This window comes from Sipha flava, unplaced genomic scaffold (genome assembly GCF_003268045.1).
Source record: "Sipha flava isolate LNK unplaced genomic scaffold, YSA_version1 199_pilon_pilon, whole genome shotgun sequence".
In the NCBI taxonomy this organism is placed as follows: domain Eukaryota; kingdom Metazoa; phylum Arthropoda; class Insecta; order Hemiptera; family Aphididae; genus Sipha; species Sipha flava.
The window spans coordinates 700,465-720,715 of NW_020272782.1; the positions used below are offsets into that span (position 1 = coordinate 700,465).

The 20,251-nt window shown below is 30.4% G+C and overlaps 1 protein-coding gene across 5 annotated transcripts in view; it reads left to right on the top strand.

The window, feature by feature from the left end:
- Positions 1-20,251, top strand: part of LOC112681910 (adenylate cyclase type 5) — a 223,621-nt gene that overhangs the window by 177,039 nt on the left and 26,331 nt on the right. For all 5 annotated transcript variants that reach the window (XM_025552266.1, XM_025552268.1, XM_025552265.1 and 2 more), the window contains 10 exons: positions 6,691-6,846; positions 11,981-12,193; positions 13,879-14,053; positions 14,168-14,436; positions 15,740-15,889; positions 15,957-16,078; positions 17,135-17,227; positions 17,969-18,115; positions 18,214-18,372; positions 18,472-18,613. In XM_025552266.1, coding sequence (XP_025408051.1) covers positions 6,691-6,846; positions 11,981-12,193; positions 13,879-14,053; positions 14,168-14,436; positions 15,740-15,889; positions 15,957-16,078; positions 17,135-17,227; positions 17,969-18,115; positions 18,214-18,372; positions 18,472-18,613 — 1,626 coding nt within the window. The remainder of the gene's footprint in view (positions 1-6,690; positions 6,847-11,980; positions 12,194-13,878; positions 14,054-14,167; positions 14,437-15,739; positions 15,890-15,956; positions 16,079-17,134; positions 17,228-17,968; positions 18,116-18,213; positions 18,373-18,471; positions 18,614-20,251) is intronic.

A 20,251-nucleotide genomic window follows, 5' to 3' on the forward strand; every position in this document is an offset into this window, starting at 1 on the left:
TATTTTCTCGTTTATGTAAACCCTCACATGCATTCCGCCAGGGGCCGCAACATACCTAAATCCACCCCTACGTATATACATAGTCGTATTGCGATTTCTACATATTAATAACCTATACATAAAGTTGAATTTTATACCATTCATCGCTTAAATCACTTGACTTTCAAAATGTTACCTGTTGATAATTTTGTGCAAATAAAATGAAGAAAAGTTCCAAGCTTCTAATGTTAATTACTAAAAATTATTATTTGTATTATTCATTATTTAATTTATTTAACTACTTACACTTACACAGTTTAAACGATTCGTATTTTTATGAAGTAAATACAATATTATGATGATACTACTTACACATGATTTGTTTGTTTTTATGATTATTTGCTATCAAATAAGTAGTTGAATATGATAATAAATTTTCTTCTTTTTCTTCTTTTTTTATATAATAATAAATATTATGTAGTAAAAAATTATATTTTCTCGTTTATGTAAACCCTCACATGCATTCCGCCAGGGGCCGTAACATACCTAAATCCACCCCTACGTATATACATAGTCGTATTGCGATTTCTACATATTAATAACCTATACATAAAGTTGAATTTTATACCATTCATCGCTTAAATCACTGGATAATATGAACGAAATATAAAAAGAATCAAAGACCCTATGTCCTATAGGGTCTTTTATTCCTTCTATGCCAAATATTACTCTAGTGGCATATCTATGTACAGCTTTTAAGCGAAATTAAAGACTTATTGAGGTATATTATTTTTACATTTAAAAATGTAATTATTGTACAACGTTGAATACATAATATGTATTATGGTATACTATTTCTCATGAGACTTACCGAAATACCGTCACTGACCGTGAATACATATAAAATTACAATAATATATAATATATATACAATGTATAATTTCATTCACATAGTATATAAATTATACATATGAATTATAAATATAAATTACATATAAATACATATAAATACATATAAATATAAATTTACATTTACATTTAAATTATACATTATACATATTATACAATTATACTATGTGAATGACATAAAATTGTAATTATTTTCTTTTCAATAACAAGTCGCAACCCATTCAAAATATTTATGTACAATACATATGGTATGCATAAGCTCCGTGTCGAAATTTTTTTTTAGAAAAGCATTTATTTATTTTATTCATTTATTAGTTTCAAAAGAAAGTTGGCCATAATATTTTATATTATATACTCAATATTTTGATTTTATAAACATTATAACATTATATTACCTATAATGGAAAAAAAATATTATCTGAATAATTCACAGATTAATTATTTAAGACGTATATAAGTACATTAGTTATGGGAAAAAATGTATGCAAACCATTTCGTTTACATAAACTTGTATCGTATTACAATAAAACATATCTTTGAATTACTGTTGTTATTTTAATCCGTGTGAAGAAACAGCTTTTTTCACAATCCACACGCACTGCGAGTTGACGGTACGCCAGGGAAAGACTTACCAACAAATCAACATGTTTCTTCTTAAAACTTATTTTTACTTACGTTATAAATCATGAACCACAATAAAAATAAAGCTGCTCTACGTCGTTATATAGGTTTATCACATGATGTCGTATGAATTAAAATATAGTGAAATATTAAAATGTCTTTAAGCATTTGAAATAGGATTAATAAAAATATTAAATATTAAATAGCATTTTAAATATTTTATTTTTAATAAATTTATTAAATTTATATATAATTAAATAAATTTGTAATACATCTTGTAATATAATGAATAATAAGCGTTTTTCCGGATCAAATTTGGAAATTTTTTTTTTTCCATCGAGTGGAACTTGTGAAACGAATTTATAGTACATGTTTATACTGGCCAACCACCCGTATAATTGTTTTAACATAAACCCTCATAAAACGAACGTATTGGGTATGTTATTATTGTAATGTTCAACGATTGTTACAAGTACGAAATATGTTCATATTATCCAGGGAACAGCGGCCCACCTTATCTGATATAATTTTAATTGGTCTCTACTACGTTGCACTGATGATATTACACACATATGTGTTATATAATATATTAAACTTATTCTTGTTTTTATTATGAGTTCGTTTTGAATTGAATCTCAGTAAAGTTGATATTAAACTAAATATTATTATATATAAATATTTGAATTTCTAATTATATTTTTTACATGCAAGTATCAATAACTCTTCAGATATTAACGATAAATGATAATTCAGAATTTTTGTCTTTAATGAACGCGCGTCCATTTCTTTTATCTGGTTTATTAAAACCGTTTTCCATGTTGCACGATAACCGCAGCAGTATATTATTACTCGCAGAACAAATCTTTATAAATTGTTTGTTTCAAATACGATTATAAAACATACTTATAGTCTTTAATTTTATTCAACACCGTATTTCTGATTTTATTTCTGAAATTATTACCTTGTTTCGCATCTCTTGCTGTATAAATAAAAATAATTATTTTTTCGATTGTGAATTTAAATAAAACAAATTATATTTTGTTACTTATGCGTTCATCGCACGGAATAAAGTTTATTTTTCAACGGTCTTTCGGTAGCATTGATTAATTTTGAAGCTTCTTAGAAATTTGTCACTTGATAGTCAAATCCTGATTCAACTCTTTTTGTAATTAAAAAAAAACTTTCCTTAAGGAATAAATGTTTTAATTAACTTTTAACTAATTTAATTACTTTTTAACTCGTCTTAATTTTGTAAAAGTAGTTTATTAACTTAACCCAATTAAAGAACATAATTATTATAGAATTAATATTTAATTTATCAATTATTTATACTTTTAGTCAGTTTACATCGAATTATATGCATTTTAGCACACCGACAATGAAACCGTTACGATTTTATGACAACTATTCACACAGTTCAAATGAATTATAAACTATTGAATGAGTAATTTGTACTTAAATTATTTTTTATTATTATTATTATTATTATTATTATTATTGAGATTTTGTATAGTTAAAATTAACCCAGGAATATAGATTACGTATTACAAGCAACCCAGAATTAAGGATAAACGATATAGTGGCAAGTATGGTGATATAAGAATGAGAGGATATCATGTAATAGATATCGGGTAAGATGTTAAGAGAGTGAAAGAGGAAAAAAGTAACGAGAACGTTCCAAGGACAAGAAGAGGTAATCTAACAAAATGTGAATTTTGTCACAAACTGCAGAAGTTTGATGAAAGATAAAAAGAAGTGAGTAATTCAATTATAATTTAAAGGAATGTGAAGGAAGTAAAGCATGAACTAGACGAAGCCGGGAAAAATAATTGATAGCTTGCGGCATAGGTTTAAACTGTAGAACCATGGTTTGGATGGAATAGTGGTCTAAATTTAAACTGAATAGTAAAGTTGTATGGAAGGTTAACGTAAGAATTAAGTTGTAATTGATTGTAATAATTATTTATTTATATATTTGATTGACGCGAGATTTAAGGCTGGGAAAAGGTCAGATTATGGAAATTTATTGCTAGATGGAAGTCGAATAGATGCTGCGGTTTTGGTCAAGGAGTCCGCTGCTTCGTTACCAGAGATGGCCTGGAACTCAGAGACACTGAATTTCAAAGCACGTATTTGAAAGAGTTTGTAGAAGGATGCTGTAATTACTAAAATAGTATATATTTTTTTACTACAAATTAATGGTTGAAAACATTTGTAACGATGATGATTCGATGTCATTATTGCGATTTTGTATGCGTGTCCATGTACTTTTTTTCATTACAGACGACAGTATTAAGAACGGTCAACTTTAATTCTATATAAACGCGTGGATGATTGTGTTGCGAAACTTATCGATTAATATTGAATATGAATGAGACTTGGAATGAAAGTTATCTATCATTGATATCGATCATTTGATTAGTTACGATCGTCTTATTCCCAACATCAAGATTTAATGGTTTCAACAGTATTTAGCGAACATATCTAATTTCGAGTATCTCGTTGTTAGAGACGTGGCTAAATTGGATTTATTTTAAATTGGGTAAACTCGAATCCCTGAGTACACAGAAAAACAAATACCAATTTAAAATACAACAATGACATTTCGCTCTATTCAAATATTTATACGTATATAACATAAAACCAGTGGCTATTTTACGGGAGGGGGGAACTGCAACCCCCAGGTTATGCGTTTGGGTTGTGATATATTATATATGATATATTATATGTTTTGCACGAATATGGTCGCGCGATGAACTGAAACTTTTATATGTATGTATATGTAATGTGTTGTCTGCCGAAACAAAAACAATAACTCACCGTTGAACAAGTTGATGTTTAATTATCAACATTAGGTAAATGTTATTAAATCTGTGCATAAATCAAAACGTACATATTGCTCATTCGCTTAAGAATGCTTAAGAATAAAAGTCTTGTTTCTTTACATTCCTTTTATATTTCTCAAAATTAATTTGAACGAATAAAATATAGATAATATTATTTTGACGTAATATGATAATATACTCGTATACGTATAAAACAGTAAAAACTTGTTAAAAAATTATTTAGTTTTCACCATTGTTTACAAAAGTTAATTTATAATTATTTTAGTGTTTCATATTCAGTTTTTCCATATTATATTATTATAATACTTATTTTATAGTTATCATCGCAAATCGGTTTTGTACATACGAGTAGTCTATGAAATCTTAACCATTATATAAAGATAGTTTTCACGTTATAAAAATAAATATAAAGAATATAAATGTCTATTTGTATACTAATATCATTAACGTTTGTAGTAGTTATAATAAAATAATTAATAGTATTCCTCGTAATAATAGATTTTGTAGTTGACAACTAATTTAATGAGGTGGGCCTCCGTTTTAATCAACGACATTGAGGCATATATATATATATATATATATATATATATGATAGTAGAGTTAACCTTTTGGGTTGAGTGGTGAACTTTGAAAGTTCGTTGTTAAAGCTTTTATGTATCATTAAATATCTTGAGTTCAGTAGGTTTATTAACGAAAAAGTTATTGTGTAGATAAGAAAAATAGTAAAATATTATAAAGCTATTATTTAAAGCCAAATATCCAATTATCATATTTCAAAGATTGCTTTGGTTGATTCTACATTGATTCTTATCAAGAAGTCATTCATTAGAAAACTTAAATGGGAAGTCAAATTATGGATGGTCTCGATAACTTTTGTACGGGGCGTTGACACTTGAATGATTTCACGCAATACTTTTACTAAAAAAGTTTTCATCTAACCTTGTACACAATCCATTGGTAATGTTTTAAAAAAGCATAAATAAATACGAATATTCGGTATGAGTGATTGAATGTGATTGAATGAAAGATTACTATCACTTAAATCTGCTGTAAATATCATCACTATTATCGTAAGAACTTCGAAAATCAAAATATATTCGCTTTTTAAATCAATCATTCCATTAACTGATTTCAATAAATCGTGACAGTTCTACGTAAACATACACTATGTGTACTGTGTATCCATTTATGTAGGAAAACATAAATATTAGTGGTGGTAAATAAATAAATCAATTCAATCGCGTTTATACGAATTTATTGGTAAATTATAATATTTCGATATTCGATTTGAATAAAAAAATGTTGAGAACTTTTAAGCTTATCAAGTTCTATACCTAAAACGAAATAACTTACTGCTATAAACACTGCGAATTTCTATGTTACTTGTCAATCACTGTAAAACTGCCTTGTGTTGTTTAATAAGGTTTTTTTTAATTTGGTCAAATGAGGTGTACAAATGTTCAGTGCGCATATCAGGACGTTAACGAACGTAGTGCATTGAAAAATGTAATCATTATTGTGCCGTAAGTATAAACTTTTAAACGACGATATTATAATATTAGGTACTTAATCGTTTAAAATCTGAGATATTTGTCAGACGGTGAAAGATTAAAACCGAACCGGAATTAAATCTCTGGAAGAGCAGCATATTCCAGAGATTATTATTCTGCTTAAATTTTACCCTACAGTGGATTTTACACTAACCGCGATTTTGCCTCCATCTTATTTTCATAATTAATTAAGCTAAAGCATTGAATTCAATAGTGCGTATTGTTTTATTAATATATAATATTGCATATGCGTGTAATAAACACATCTAAACATAAGACGAACTACGAAGATTATGCTAAATCAAATAAGCATAAACGTATACGGTAATAATACTTTTGCGTTGTACTGCAATGTATTGAAGTAGAAATCGAATACAACAACTGTTGTTCGTTTTCGTTCGAATATTGTTTATCCACTTAGACAGATATATTTATCAAGGTTATAGTTTTAGGTTCGTAAATATTCGAAAACGGTATATATTATAATTAATTGCGATCGAAATTACTAGTGCATGTATTATTAATTTTATTTACTTTTCGGTTTTCAAAAATCAATGTTTTGAAATATTCTATTCTATAATTTTACAAACTCTACAATACCCTTGCACCCGATAATTCCCTAACTCGGGGTATCTATTGGCAGACGTATACGAAAACGGTTATGAAGTTTTTGATTCAGCCCATCGTATAATTTTCTGTAATATATTTTACTTATTTGCGGATGACATATTTTTATCATTAATTAAATATTAACGTTGTAATTATTGTGTTATGTTGTCGTGTAGAGAACGCCGAAAAAATGGACAAGTCTTCGTCAGCACCGCAAAACCACCGAGGAATCCGTATCGGAAATGGAATCATCGCCACAGACACAAAGACGCACTAATTGGGCAGTTTACCAACATTTTTCGACGGCTTCCGACTCGCCAACTCCATTGCTAGTGAGTTTTCTTTCTCTCTTTATATCTCTCTCTCTCTCTCTTTCTCTTTCCCTTTATACACTATGGAATCTTTGTCAGAAAAAAAATTCAGGTACACAGGAATAGTAATCAAAATGTTCTTCAATACAATGATGGCTACATTTACACGAAAACTTATGCATACGTATACTTTTGTATACGTTGTTACGGACAAGTATGCTATTTGTTAGTGTCTGTGTGTATTTTGTAAACTTTTATCTGATGGTTGTACGCAATGAATATACACAAGTAGAAATTCTCGCGTGTTATTGAATAAATTATCACCGAAAGCTCTCTAATACATCGAGAACACTTGTGTTTGCAGCTTTACATTGTCCATTATGTGATTAATAATGTAAAATAATTGATAAAATAAAAATATATGTTCGGTTAAACCATGTTTATGTTAATCAACAATTAAGGCAACGGCCATTGTTATCTAAACATAATAATTGTATTAAACTCACCGCCTATTTAGAACGGAATTTTTTAGCCGAGGCGTTTCATCAAGATAATATAAACATGATTATTTCTTTGAAAAAATATGTTCTTTGGCTGTCACAATAAATAAACTAATATTCAAAATTGGTTTCAAAAATAAGAAATTAAAATAGAAATTCGTTGTGGTAAAATCTTTGTGATTTATTTTTACCATCTTAAACTAAATATATCATAAATTAAATTAGTAAAAAAAATAATAATAATAACATTATTATTTACAATAATTTTATAAAAAGAAAATTACTTTTTATTTTATAAAAGTTTCATCCGTAAGAAAAATAATATCTGTTTTAAAAATGAAACTTTATAATTGTTAGCCATTTATTTTCTATTAAATCCGGTGTTGATTTTGGCCTATACAAATAATACTTAATATGATTTCAAAGTTTTAAAAATGTTTTTAAATTAGTTTTCTCAAAAAAAAAAAAAAAAAATAGAAAACAAAGAAAAACTCTTTTCAATTTTAATAAAATTTTAATAAAAAATAATACATCTTTTACATGTATTTTTATATTGTATACTTTTTCGTATGTTTATGTTTGTACGTGTATGATAATATAATATAATATATATCTTATGGTATATTGAAGATTTTTCATAGCTAGTCATAAGTCATCTTGAATTTGAAGCGCCATTGAAAAAAATAATTTTGTGTTATTTTTAGCTTATTTATTTTTATGAACTTCTTAAAAATATGTTTCTACTTTAATGAAATTTAAATATCGGTAAATGATTATTTTTCGTAATGGAAAATAATTTTGGTGTTTTCAATGTCATTATTATTGTATTGCTGATATAAAAAAAAAAAAAAAAATTTAATACGTTATGAGTTATGTAAACGTTCAATATTTATACACCATTTAAATCTAAATTTTGAGTATAACGATAAGCGTATTAATTTCAATATTAGTCTGACTGAAGTACAGATATAAAATCCAAGTATAAAAATTGAACCGTAATTTAATTTTATCCTCATTTTTTATCAAAATTAATTATTATCAATATGCTGTATTTAAATTAATTGAATATGTACTCATACATTGGATTCTTGAAATTGTTTGGGAAAATATCTTTTGAGTGCTCTAAAAGTTACTTAGAAACTTTTTATTAGATTTGAAATCAGAAACAAAATACCGGTAAAATGCGACAATATCAATGAAATCTTTAAAAAACTGTGAGAAATGAGTAAATATGGTTTAACTTAAATATAGGGATATTGCTTGAGTTTTCAATACTTCAAAGAACTTTTTTTATGATAAAACTGTGCTAGTGCAAAATTGATTGTTAAATCAGCTTTAAACATTAATATTGAAAAATAGTTATTGCATTCGAATAAAATCAGCCGATTGTTCAATAAATTATAATTTATTTTTCCAAACACAACTGTTGGCATTTTGTTAAAATAAAAACTATATAAGTTTATTACAGGGATTTTTCAACGAGAAAGAAATCGTACACAATACGTTAGAATAATATATCAATAGATTTATCAATAATTGATTACTTTGTTTGACTCGGTGTTTTTCAGCTACCCATGTGAAGTTTATAATTTAATCGTTAGTTCTTGTCTCTGTGCGTTATTTCTTTAACAATGATTTAAAAAACTGATCAAGCGACAAATGTGCCGAAACCATGCGGGATAAGGTACTCCAAAAGCTTATTATAATCTTGCACTTGTGAGCCCGACCAAACGATTGCAAACGTCATTATAATAATTATTTGTTACATGTTGTACGGTTGGTAGAATTGTACATAATTACATGACTAATGTTTGAGATTATTGTTTTGTGTGTTTATTAGAGAAGTTCGGAAATCATTATATCACTTGTTTTAGTATTTCAATTTTACCGAATTAGTTTAGTTCAACTGTATATAGACATAGTGCCGTTAACGTATTGTTTATTTTCTTTTAAGTTTACCTTTACCGTACTATTTCGTACTTTTTACTACTTTTTCCATGTTTTTTAACAGTTATAATATCGTCTAGTTTTCGCCTCTGTTCTGCTAAGTGTTGATCTCAAGAATCGATTTTACAAGACTATAATTTTGAACTCAACAATATTTTACCCGCAGTTTACCACTGCGGTACATACGTTTTTTTTGGTACGTTACAATAATATTATGAATGATGACACAACTGCTATAATACTATGTTTATCACGTTGACCCAAACATATCTTAACTGTTGTTGGGTCTTTAAATTACCTCGTAGTACGATCTAATTGAACTCATTTGACTCTTAATACGCTGATTGTAATGAGTTTCGCATACAGCATCGAGTACGCAATCTCGTGTATTTCGCACGAGAAAAAAAACTGAAGTAAATTAATTTTACCTTATTATGCAAACTTCACTTAATAATATTATCTCTAAATGAACAAATAACTAATATACTATACTCTACAGCTATTCACTTTCAATGTAACTATTTAACTGTTAAAGATAATGTACATTAAATTATAATGCGCTATTGTATTATAATTTTGAAATACATTTTCCATCAGCGTATACAGCGCGTACACAGTATAATAATACAATATAATAATATAAATAGTATGGATATTCTTAACGTTAACGAGTTTCATTAAATATTGATAGCAAATATTACACTTGCAACAAAGTATTGGAAAACTTTGAACATTGGGTATATAATTTCATTTCGGTTTTTCCGTTCTGCGAGTGCAAGTTATAAATTGTATTTTGTAATTTGAACATCATTCATAGACAATTTAATTTATTCCCGAATCACAACTGTAATTGTGCTCAACATTTTAACCCCCGCAAGACTACAATTGAATCATAACATTTTATTTCAATGAATCTAAAAACAATGAAATAACTCATTATTTCCTACGTTCCGATGTTCATTTGAAATTTGTTTCGTCATTATTGTTTTCGCGTCACGTTCAACCGAAAATTAAATCGTTCATCGGAATCGTATCAAACGAGTTCTTGTCGTGTGAAAAGTGACTGTAAGAACGTCAATAACAATCACTTTTGAGTTGTTTAATCGTAACACTATCATCATTGACTCTTAGACGTAATACAGGTGTATAGTCCGTTGTGAACAGCAACAACAACAAAAACGATCGGCACATTCCATTGAAGCGCGAAAAGCGAATGCGATTCACAGCTTCGGGTTTCGAAATGATTGTCTATAACGCGTACTAGTTGAACTGCTAGGTATAGATGGATTAATCGGCGACAATCATAAGCCGCGTCGTCCGTGATTGTTGCGCAAACAGAAAACAAGCGTTGGAAACGTGCATGTGTTACACCGGCGCATTATCTAATACTTAAACGTTCCGTTGCCAGTCGAACAGACATCGTGTACTCCACGATGTGCGATTGTTTTGCGTCGTCCCGGCGAGGTCCGCGCGATCGAGTCCGACGAATCAAACGTTTTCAACGCCCAACAATTACATATATTTTTTCACATACTATACCGTAGTCAGAGTAGGTACGGTGAAAGTGTTCCGTTGGTTTTTCGCGAAGACATTAATCGTACATGGGCAAAACTAAAGGTTACATTTTATTTTTGGTGGAGGGGGTTATAAATACCGAGATAATACGAACCCGGAGGGGCTACGTCCCCAGACCCTCATATTCTAATTTCTGATTCAGCGATGTGCTGTTACTCATCACTTTGTTCCGTTCAAATTTTAAGTAGAAGATTTCGTGAACCAAATTATTTGACATAGGATACTACTGAGTAGAGTGAAACCCATAATAAACTGGATAACAAGAAGTATCAAACTTAATAAGCATTTCGAGTGTTGAGACGTAGGTGATTAGATTTCGTCTCGATAACAAACACAAAATTCTGAAATCCATTATTTTTAATCCGAGACGACTATGAAAATATTTACGGGAGCTGAACCCACTCAAGTCTTCTCACCCCAGTTGCATCTATGTGATCGTGCCGAGGACCACACGGTCTGCAGTCGCCGGTGTCACCGTACGTGTGCGTTGATATGGACATAACTTATAGTTAAGGGGCTCCAGCCTTAGCATTTTTATAGTGATGGAAAATCAAGTGGGGGAATCTGCTCCGCGCACCCAACAGTTAGCCATTTCGTACGTTAACGTTACAACAATTGAATCCGTACGTTTATTCTTCTGAATATTCTTGTGTTCACTTTTAGTTTGTGAGTGCCGCACGGCACGATACTTCACACCGTACGATATCGCATATAATAATAGTGTAACAGTTTGCCAATAAAGAAAATCACCAAGATTTTGTTAGTTGAAAATAAAGCGACGGTTCGGATTCAAAAATGTAGCTACCGTTGGCGGGACAAGGATTTACGGCAGGGGGGCTGGGTTACGTCTACGGGTGCGACGGGCAGAAGAGCGTGACCGCGCGCTAACTCCACCGTCGTACTACCGTTTACGTCCGGTGGGGAGGGGAGAGGTGCGCGCGCGCGCGTTACAATAGTATTACGGCGACAGGAGAGACAAACGTGTGCGACGCCTTAGCCGGGGGACGCGTCGAACGGATCGTGCCAGGAGATTCGCACGGTCTGCGGACGAACGGGCGCGCGTGATGGGAAAGAGAGAGAATAAAAAACGTTGTCGCGACGGATAAAATAACGATGCGCGCGTCGTGTTGAAGAGTCGCGGCGCCAGCGAGACGGTCAACTATTACGCGGAATCCGACCAGCAGCCGGACGCGTCCGAGAGGGTTTCGCTGTCGCCCAACTGCAAGTTCGGTACCGGCGGTCTGGCCGACGACAATGGAGACGTGCTGCGCGACTTTTCCGAGCTCGGGTGTTGCCGGAAAATCACCACGCTGCTGACGTCGTCTCACCAGTTCAACAACTTGCAGGTGAGTACTGATTTACTGTCGCCGTTTTGTTTTTATTTTATTTCCTCTTCCTCGCTCTCTCCGTCTCGCCCTTGGGACGAATTTCAATTGTACATTGACGTTTCTCCCGCCCGGAAAACCCGACATAATTAATAGCATAGGATTTTCTTCTATCGCGCCCCCCGCCAAAAAATCACCATGCTTTTTGAACAGATTTTGTACATTAACAAACGGCAAGAGTCGATTATAAAGTACCTTTTTTTTTTTTTGTCATCACTACCGTTTAAACCGATAAACCGAAAAGAAAAGAGGTCCCGTCGAAAACGGTCATTGCCGAAAAGGCGTTCAACGTTTACTATTTCATTTGTATTTATAACGTCTCGACGTTGCGCCGTTTCAACAATAAACTCTGATGGCAAACGTTATTTTTATTGAAATTTTTTTCACTTAGCTAACCGTAAAATATTTTTTAGATTGATTCCACGTGTTTTTACAAAAATTGTATTATTACTCGATGAACCGGAACCTAAACGATTTGTTTAAATATCCGTTAGCGAAAATTGATTCACTAGAATATATATCTCTGCTGCTGTGGTGAACGAAATATAATCATTCAAGGTTCAATCGTATCAGCTTATCAATAACCATAAATTTTTCGATAATAACTTTTAACGCTAGTGCTATTATTTAAAACACTATTTTCGTAGCTACGTTTAAACAATTTTTCAAATTCAAATTACATTAACAAATTTACGACTTCTTTATATAATAAAATTGAAATCATTCTTAATATACCTTTGCGAGAACGCAAGAATCGTTGAAATAATATTATTATATATTGCCCAAGGGTACCCTATTCATATTATATTTTTAATAACTTTTCGATTTATTATTGTGCTAAAATAAATTGGTTTAATCAAGAAATGTTCTTTATACCGGTGCTATGCATTTTTTCTGTTTTTCATTTTATTTCATTTTTTTCTTATACTCTGTACTCACAATATATTTCATAGGAAATTCGAATGGTAAAATACTGAAAAACATAAATTATATATTTTTAATCAACGGAGTATCGTGAAATGTATTTTTTATGAAAATATCTAATATTTTAATATATTAATAAAATCATAAATCGTATATGTACATCTAAGTATTATTGATGAAATTAGTATGTATAGTGTATTAAAATAAAAGTCTAAAAAATGCCCAGGGTACAAACATTATTTTATTTAAATTCTACGTTGTTGAATAATTTATCTCTACTAAATTGTCCGTCCACTCGATAATAATGGTGTCGGTTTTTAATTAGCATTGCCGCGATTTTGACTTCCGGGATTATGATATTCTGTTAATTTAAACACTTAAATAATAACGTAAGAAAATCACACCCAAGTTGTTCCCTTAAAAAGTGCCTGTACAAGTACCGTAGGTGTGCACGTGCACGATGCATTCAGGAAAAACTTTCGTAAACTCGGAACCGCTCCGTCAATAACTTGCAAGACCAAAATGTATTCATTAGCAAAAAATGTTACAGAAGTATAAAGTGTGTAAAATATAGAAGTTTTGCGGAATTAATATTAATAATTAATTATCAAACACGAATGTACAACATAGGCGTCACGCGGATCGATTTTCGGTATACAGTATAGGAAATAAATATTAATTTACTAACGCGCGCGTCATTCGCGTTGATATCGCGCTTACAGGTGGAAATGCTCTACCAAAGATATTTCCTGCGAACCAACCAAAGCCACATGGTCCACTTGTTGGTGCTGCTCTGTATACTATTCACTTGCATGGCCATAGCCGTTCTGCTGTCCAACTACGAGACTCAGGTCCAATGTTCCTTGCTTCTTTTGTGTTGTATACTTATTTACCTAGGTAAGTCCGAGCGCTACTGCTATTGCAATATATACTCATATATATTTATAATATACGAGTGTAGAATTAATATTCATCGTGTTATTTTCTTCTTCTCGTATTCGTTTCCTGCAGTCATTATAGGCATAGTGTCGCGGTCCGGGCTAAACGAAGTGTATTTAAGTTTCGTCTCATACGTGGTGCTGGCCACATTCCTGTTGATCGAACTGTCCTTTGGCGTGCTGATCAAATCCCAAGCAGTCACCGTGCCCACGTTGGTGTTCGTCTACATTTCTTACAGTTTGCTGCCGGTCAAGTTGCAGTACGCCGTCGTGGCCGGGACCATGTTCATGCTCTCGCAGTTAATATTGACCTTGACTATGGAACACGAACTATCGATACAGGTGATTTAAATAATAAAACAATATATATACAAGGCTGGGCAAGTTAACGATTTTTTTTTAACTTGTTAAGTTAATCTATTTTAAAATAATATCATAAAATTAAGTTAAATTAAAAGTTACTTATATTTTTTTCGTTAACTCGTTAATTTAAAAGTTAACTTTGAAAAAAAAGTAACTTAACGTAGTTTATAGTTAAAATTTTATAATTTGCAAAAATAAAAAAATTGCACACATAATATTAGTTTTTCAACGCTCAAGAAAATTACAGGGGCAATTTAAAATGATACATAAAAGTTACTAATAGTAACTTAGTAAAGTAACATTGTTATTTAAAAAATAAAATAGTTAATAAAGAAATAATAAACTTTCACAGAAATATAATAAACTAATAAAGTAATAAACTAATAACAATATATTATAAATTCTAACGAGATGTAAACAGAACACATGCTAGTTGAATAATGAAATTAAATTGGAAATTATACCACAGTTGTTTTGTGATTAATCCCCCGCGACACTCGCTCTTATGGTATTTACTATTTTACACAGAATATTCTTAGGATTTCCATTGGTTTATAGTGTTTATACATTAACAATGTTATAAAAATATAGTGATAAAATATAGACCATATAATAACTATTAAATTTATTTTTCATATTATTTTCGTCTACAGGAAATTCATAATAAAATAGTAAATTATAAATATACTAAAAAGCTCATTTAATAATTTGCATTGCTCTTTGCACTAAAATTAACTTAATTTAGATATTTTTAAATAAAATTAACTTAAGTTAACCAATTAATCTTAAAAAAAAAGTAACTTATTAAGTTAAAAGTTAATTTGTAAAAAAAATTAACGAGTTAATCAACTTAATTAAAATTAACTTAACATTTTAACTTAATTTTAACTTTTAACTCGTTAATGCCCAGCCTTGTATATATATATATATATATATATCGTGACTTAAAAAAAAAAAAATATGTGAATATAATGAATTCATCATAATTTGGTATTGTCTGGATATCATCATAAAACCCAACGATAGTTGGTACACAAAGCTGTAATGAAAAGGTTAAAATCAGTTGTGTATCTAACGCATGGTTTAAAACAATTGTCTTTCGACCCGCTTGTCGTCTATACCGCAGTGACGACATTCGCAAGACGTTTGACGCGAAAAACGTTATTCGATAAGAAGCGACATCGTATTATCAATACCGACACCCTGTACTTTTGACCCCGTTATATATATATATATATATATATATATATATCAATTGATTCAACGCTATTTATAATTTTAGAGTCTCATAAATTTACTGCTGTTGGCGTGCACAAATGTGACCGGTGTGATGATGCATTACCCTAACGAAGTGGCGAAAAGACAAGCGTTCTTAGAGACCAGACAATGCGTCCAGGCAAGAATGGCTATGCAAAAAGTTAATCAACAACAGGTATATAACAAAATCAAGTTTGAAAAAAAAATTACCACCCTCACACGTTGGTGTATTTTACAAACAGGAAAGGCTGCTTTTGTCAGTATTGCCCCGGCATGTCGCTATGGAAATGAAGGCCGACATCGCTGGTAAACGCCACGACAGCATGTTCCACAAAATCTACATACAAAAACACGAGAACGTCAGGTATATATTTAAAACGGAATTGATTTCGCCAGTAATGAGGCCGTACTGTTTATTATAATAATTATTTATCACGGTGTATAGGTGTCACGTATAGATTTTACGCTCTAAGAAAATCGTAAAGCAGCTACAAAGCACTCGATATAAAGACGTATTGAAGTTTCATATTTAAAATGTTATTATAACGTTGCAATTAGTCGATTATTATCATGCCAGATTCTATAATGTTTTTCAACATTCATTATATTATGTTGATTATCTTTTTCCGTTTATTGTTTCGTAAACCTCGCAGTAAAATAACATTATAATGATATGAATTTCTCCTGAACTCTGAAAGTTGATCAGAAAATACTTATATATATAGAACGTATACACAAAGTATTATTTACAAAACAATCGATTCTTTTTGTTTCGTAAATTTACGACGACGAATCAACTTAGGACCAACAAACTATATACTATAACAATTTATATCTATTATGTTAATAATATTAGCAAATTTTCAATTAAACCGTAAATTTCGCAGTGTGTACATGCGTATAGTAGTGTTCTATAACTGATAAGTACTAAAAAAAAAAAAAAATTTTTACTAAATTTGCTCCGACAAACTATAGCATAGTTGCAGTAACATTGTTGACTAAAACAACTGTATAAAATTATAATGTTGGAATCGTTTTTGTAATTGTGTAGCAGCAGAATAATATAATATATATATATATACAGCTTAATTCTTGGGCATAATTGCGCGAACTATTTGATATTTTTAATTAGTTAATTCAGTAAAAATTAAAACAAGACGCGCGAGTGAAGTATTTATGTACAGCATTTTAAATGTCCGTATATTACATATTTTTGAATTTCCTTAATAAATGAAAAACGTATTATAAAACGTGTTAGATTTTCATTACCGTTTTAAAGGCATTAATATAATAATTATACTGGTAGGTAACTGTTTTAATTCGGAAAAATTACGTCGTAGTGTTTAATTTCAAATACCTTTATCAATTTCGATCGGAGTGATCGCACTGCAACAAACGTTTATTTGATATTTATTTTCAGCATTCTGTTTGCGGACATTTGTGGTTTCACTAGTCTGTCCGATCAGTGCACGGCTCAGGAGCTTGTAAGATTACTTAATGAATTGTTTGCAAGGTGAGTACCAAAATAAACGTCGAAATTTTGAAATTACTATTTTTATTGTCATCGCCAGTAGCGCCGAACTCTTTTTAATTATGCTGTGCAATTCGTACTTTTTATTTCCCAGCCCACCTCGTCAATACATTATTCAAGGAACATGAATTTCAGTACTTCACTACTAATTATAAGTCAGTCACAATACTCGAAATGATTACTTTTTTTAATTAAATTGGTATATTATGTATTAAGTGAACCGTTTAATTTAACTACACACCATATACCCATTAACAGCGGCGGATCTAGAATATTTTGACAGGGGGCACAATAATCATTCTTGTAAAATTTATTTTTAAATTATAACAATCGGAAAAAAAGCGATAACACCGGCAGTCCGACGCATGGTGATATGCTGGGAGTTCCGGAGTCCGACAATAGAAAAATACAATATTAAAAGTAAATAGTAAAGACCGTAAAGTTATACTAAGATATTTACTAATGTCAATTTCAAATTATTTAAATTATAGTGTACATAAAAAAAAATTATTCAAATAAAACATTTATGAAAGCTTTAAAAATATAAAAATTTTCCCCGTCATTTTTTTTAGATCCCACTTGACAGGAGGGGTACGTGCTCCTGTACCCCCCCTGGATCCGCCTCTGCCCATTATACCCAGTACGAATTCGGCGGCTCTGTATCATGGGTCACGAAAAACGCAGATAATATTATAAGACTTTGATCATCGTTTGTACTTGTAGATTTGACCGTTTGGCTCAAGAAAACTCGTGTTTACGCATCAAACTGTTGGGGGACTGTTACTATTGCGTGAGTGGTCTGCCCGAGCATCGACCAGACCACGCCAACTGTTGCGTCCAGATGGGCTTGGACATGATCGACGCGATCACGTGAGTGTGCCTGCTTTACCCACAGATACAAAAGATGGCTCGTGAGAAAATAAAATGTAAAAAAAAATTGTATTTTTTTATTTATATCCATGCGCCAGTCTGGTGAGGGATGTTATGGACGTCAACGTCAATATGAGGGTGGGAATACATTCGGGTCGAGTGCACTGCGGCGTACTCGGACTTTGCAAATGGCAGTTCGACGTATGGTCGAACGACGTGACGCTAGCGAATCAAATGGAAAGCGGCGGAATACCTGGGTATGATCGATTGCTTTTCCTCCGTTTTTAATACCATGTTATTATGTAACTATTTGCTTAAAATACCAACGTTATCGTCGTCGTTTTTGACATGTACAGGAGAATACATATTACTGCGGACACGCTCAAGTATTTGGGTAACGCTTACGAAGTGGAACCCGGTAATGGTGGTGAGCGTAATACGTTTCTTAAGGACCACAACATTGAAACATATCTTATAGTACCGCCGGAAATGACTTATGTAAGTAATTCGCTCGTACACAATTGTATACGTTGTTGCTATATTTCAATATCGCGTGGTCCGGTTTGCATTGCCGTTGTTGGTGAATATTTTAAAATACGTGCAATAATGATAATCAGCTCTCTCGAAATCTTATTATAATAATATTTATTATTTAGACCACTAGCAACGCACTTTCAGTAGCTGCTGTGCTGAAATTTCCATTTGAACAAATTTTTCAAACTAAAACTGAAAAGTACGGCAACAAAAATAAATAAAAGAAACTTTATGGTGACAATATTTAGAAAAATAAATTTAAAAATGTACATTTTATTCCAAGACATAAATATTAAAAGATTGTTGGGTGGTATAGATAAATAATACACAATGTTAAAATAAATATTTTAAGCTAATGTAAGCTATTTTTTTTCTTCTTTTAATTACCGCTAAAGGTCCTCATCGTTAGTATTCGTAAACAAAAATTACTTGATATAATAATACAAGCATCACAAAGTTCCAGTTAAGTGACTCGGTCATTAAAATATGAAAAATTGTTCATTGAACAATGTTAGATTAAACGATTTCATATTTTGTTATCTTACTTCTTTATTTATAATGAAAAAAATTAAAAATTCAGACTATAATTGATCGTGCAACTTACCTTTGACAAATGACCTATCCATCTCATTTTTCTAATAAATTATGTGACTGAAATTATTATTTTATTCATTAAAATATGTCTTATTATCGTTTATTAACTATTACTCAATTATAAAATTAATACTAGTATCGATTGAATTAACATAGTAAACATAGTATCAATAAGCATTTTATACTTTGTAAAATAATGTCTACCAATTGTCAATACCTTTACGATTATTAGACCATATTAATATATCTATTCTATTATCAGATTAAAGTTAATTACGATAAAGTTAATCGATTCTATAACATGTATAAATAACATTTATAGTAATTTTCTCAAGGTGTCAAAAGTTCTGGAAATTTGTTTTTTTCAATATTTACATACCTACTAATATAATTTAAAATTCATAAATTATTTCAAATTATATTAATTTATTCGATTTGATTTCTACATTTCTTAAAATACAGTTAAATGTATAACTATCTCTTTTAATAAATAAAATATATATAAAAAATAATTTTTTAATACAAAAATCGTATACATTCAATTAGTTACACATTTAACCATGTCAAAATTTGTTCTTCAGTTCGCGTTATGAAAAAAAAAAATTTAAATGTAATTTATTTATTTTCGCACATATTATATAAATAGAATATATATTAGAAAAAAGAATCAGTAAAACCATTTTCCAATATTTTATAAATCAAACATCAAACATTTAAACGTTGCAAGTTAAAAGGGTTAAAAACAAAATAATATTACAATATTTTAAACGATTATCATTGAAATCCCTGTTCACAGACATCATTCAACAGTAGAAATTTTTATATGACAGACATGTACAAATAATCCATTAAAAAAATACTTCCACGCTTCACTTCCTCAGACAGCTCCATAATAATATCATACTTCTTGTATAATCGTGCAATTCCTTTAAAATATAAAAATTTTGCCGTATTGATGTTCATGCTGCGTTGAAAAACTGTACAATTTGCCCACGTCGTATTTAATAT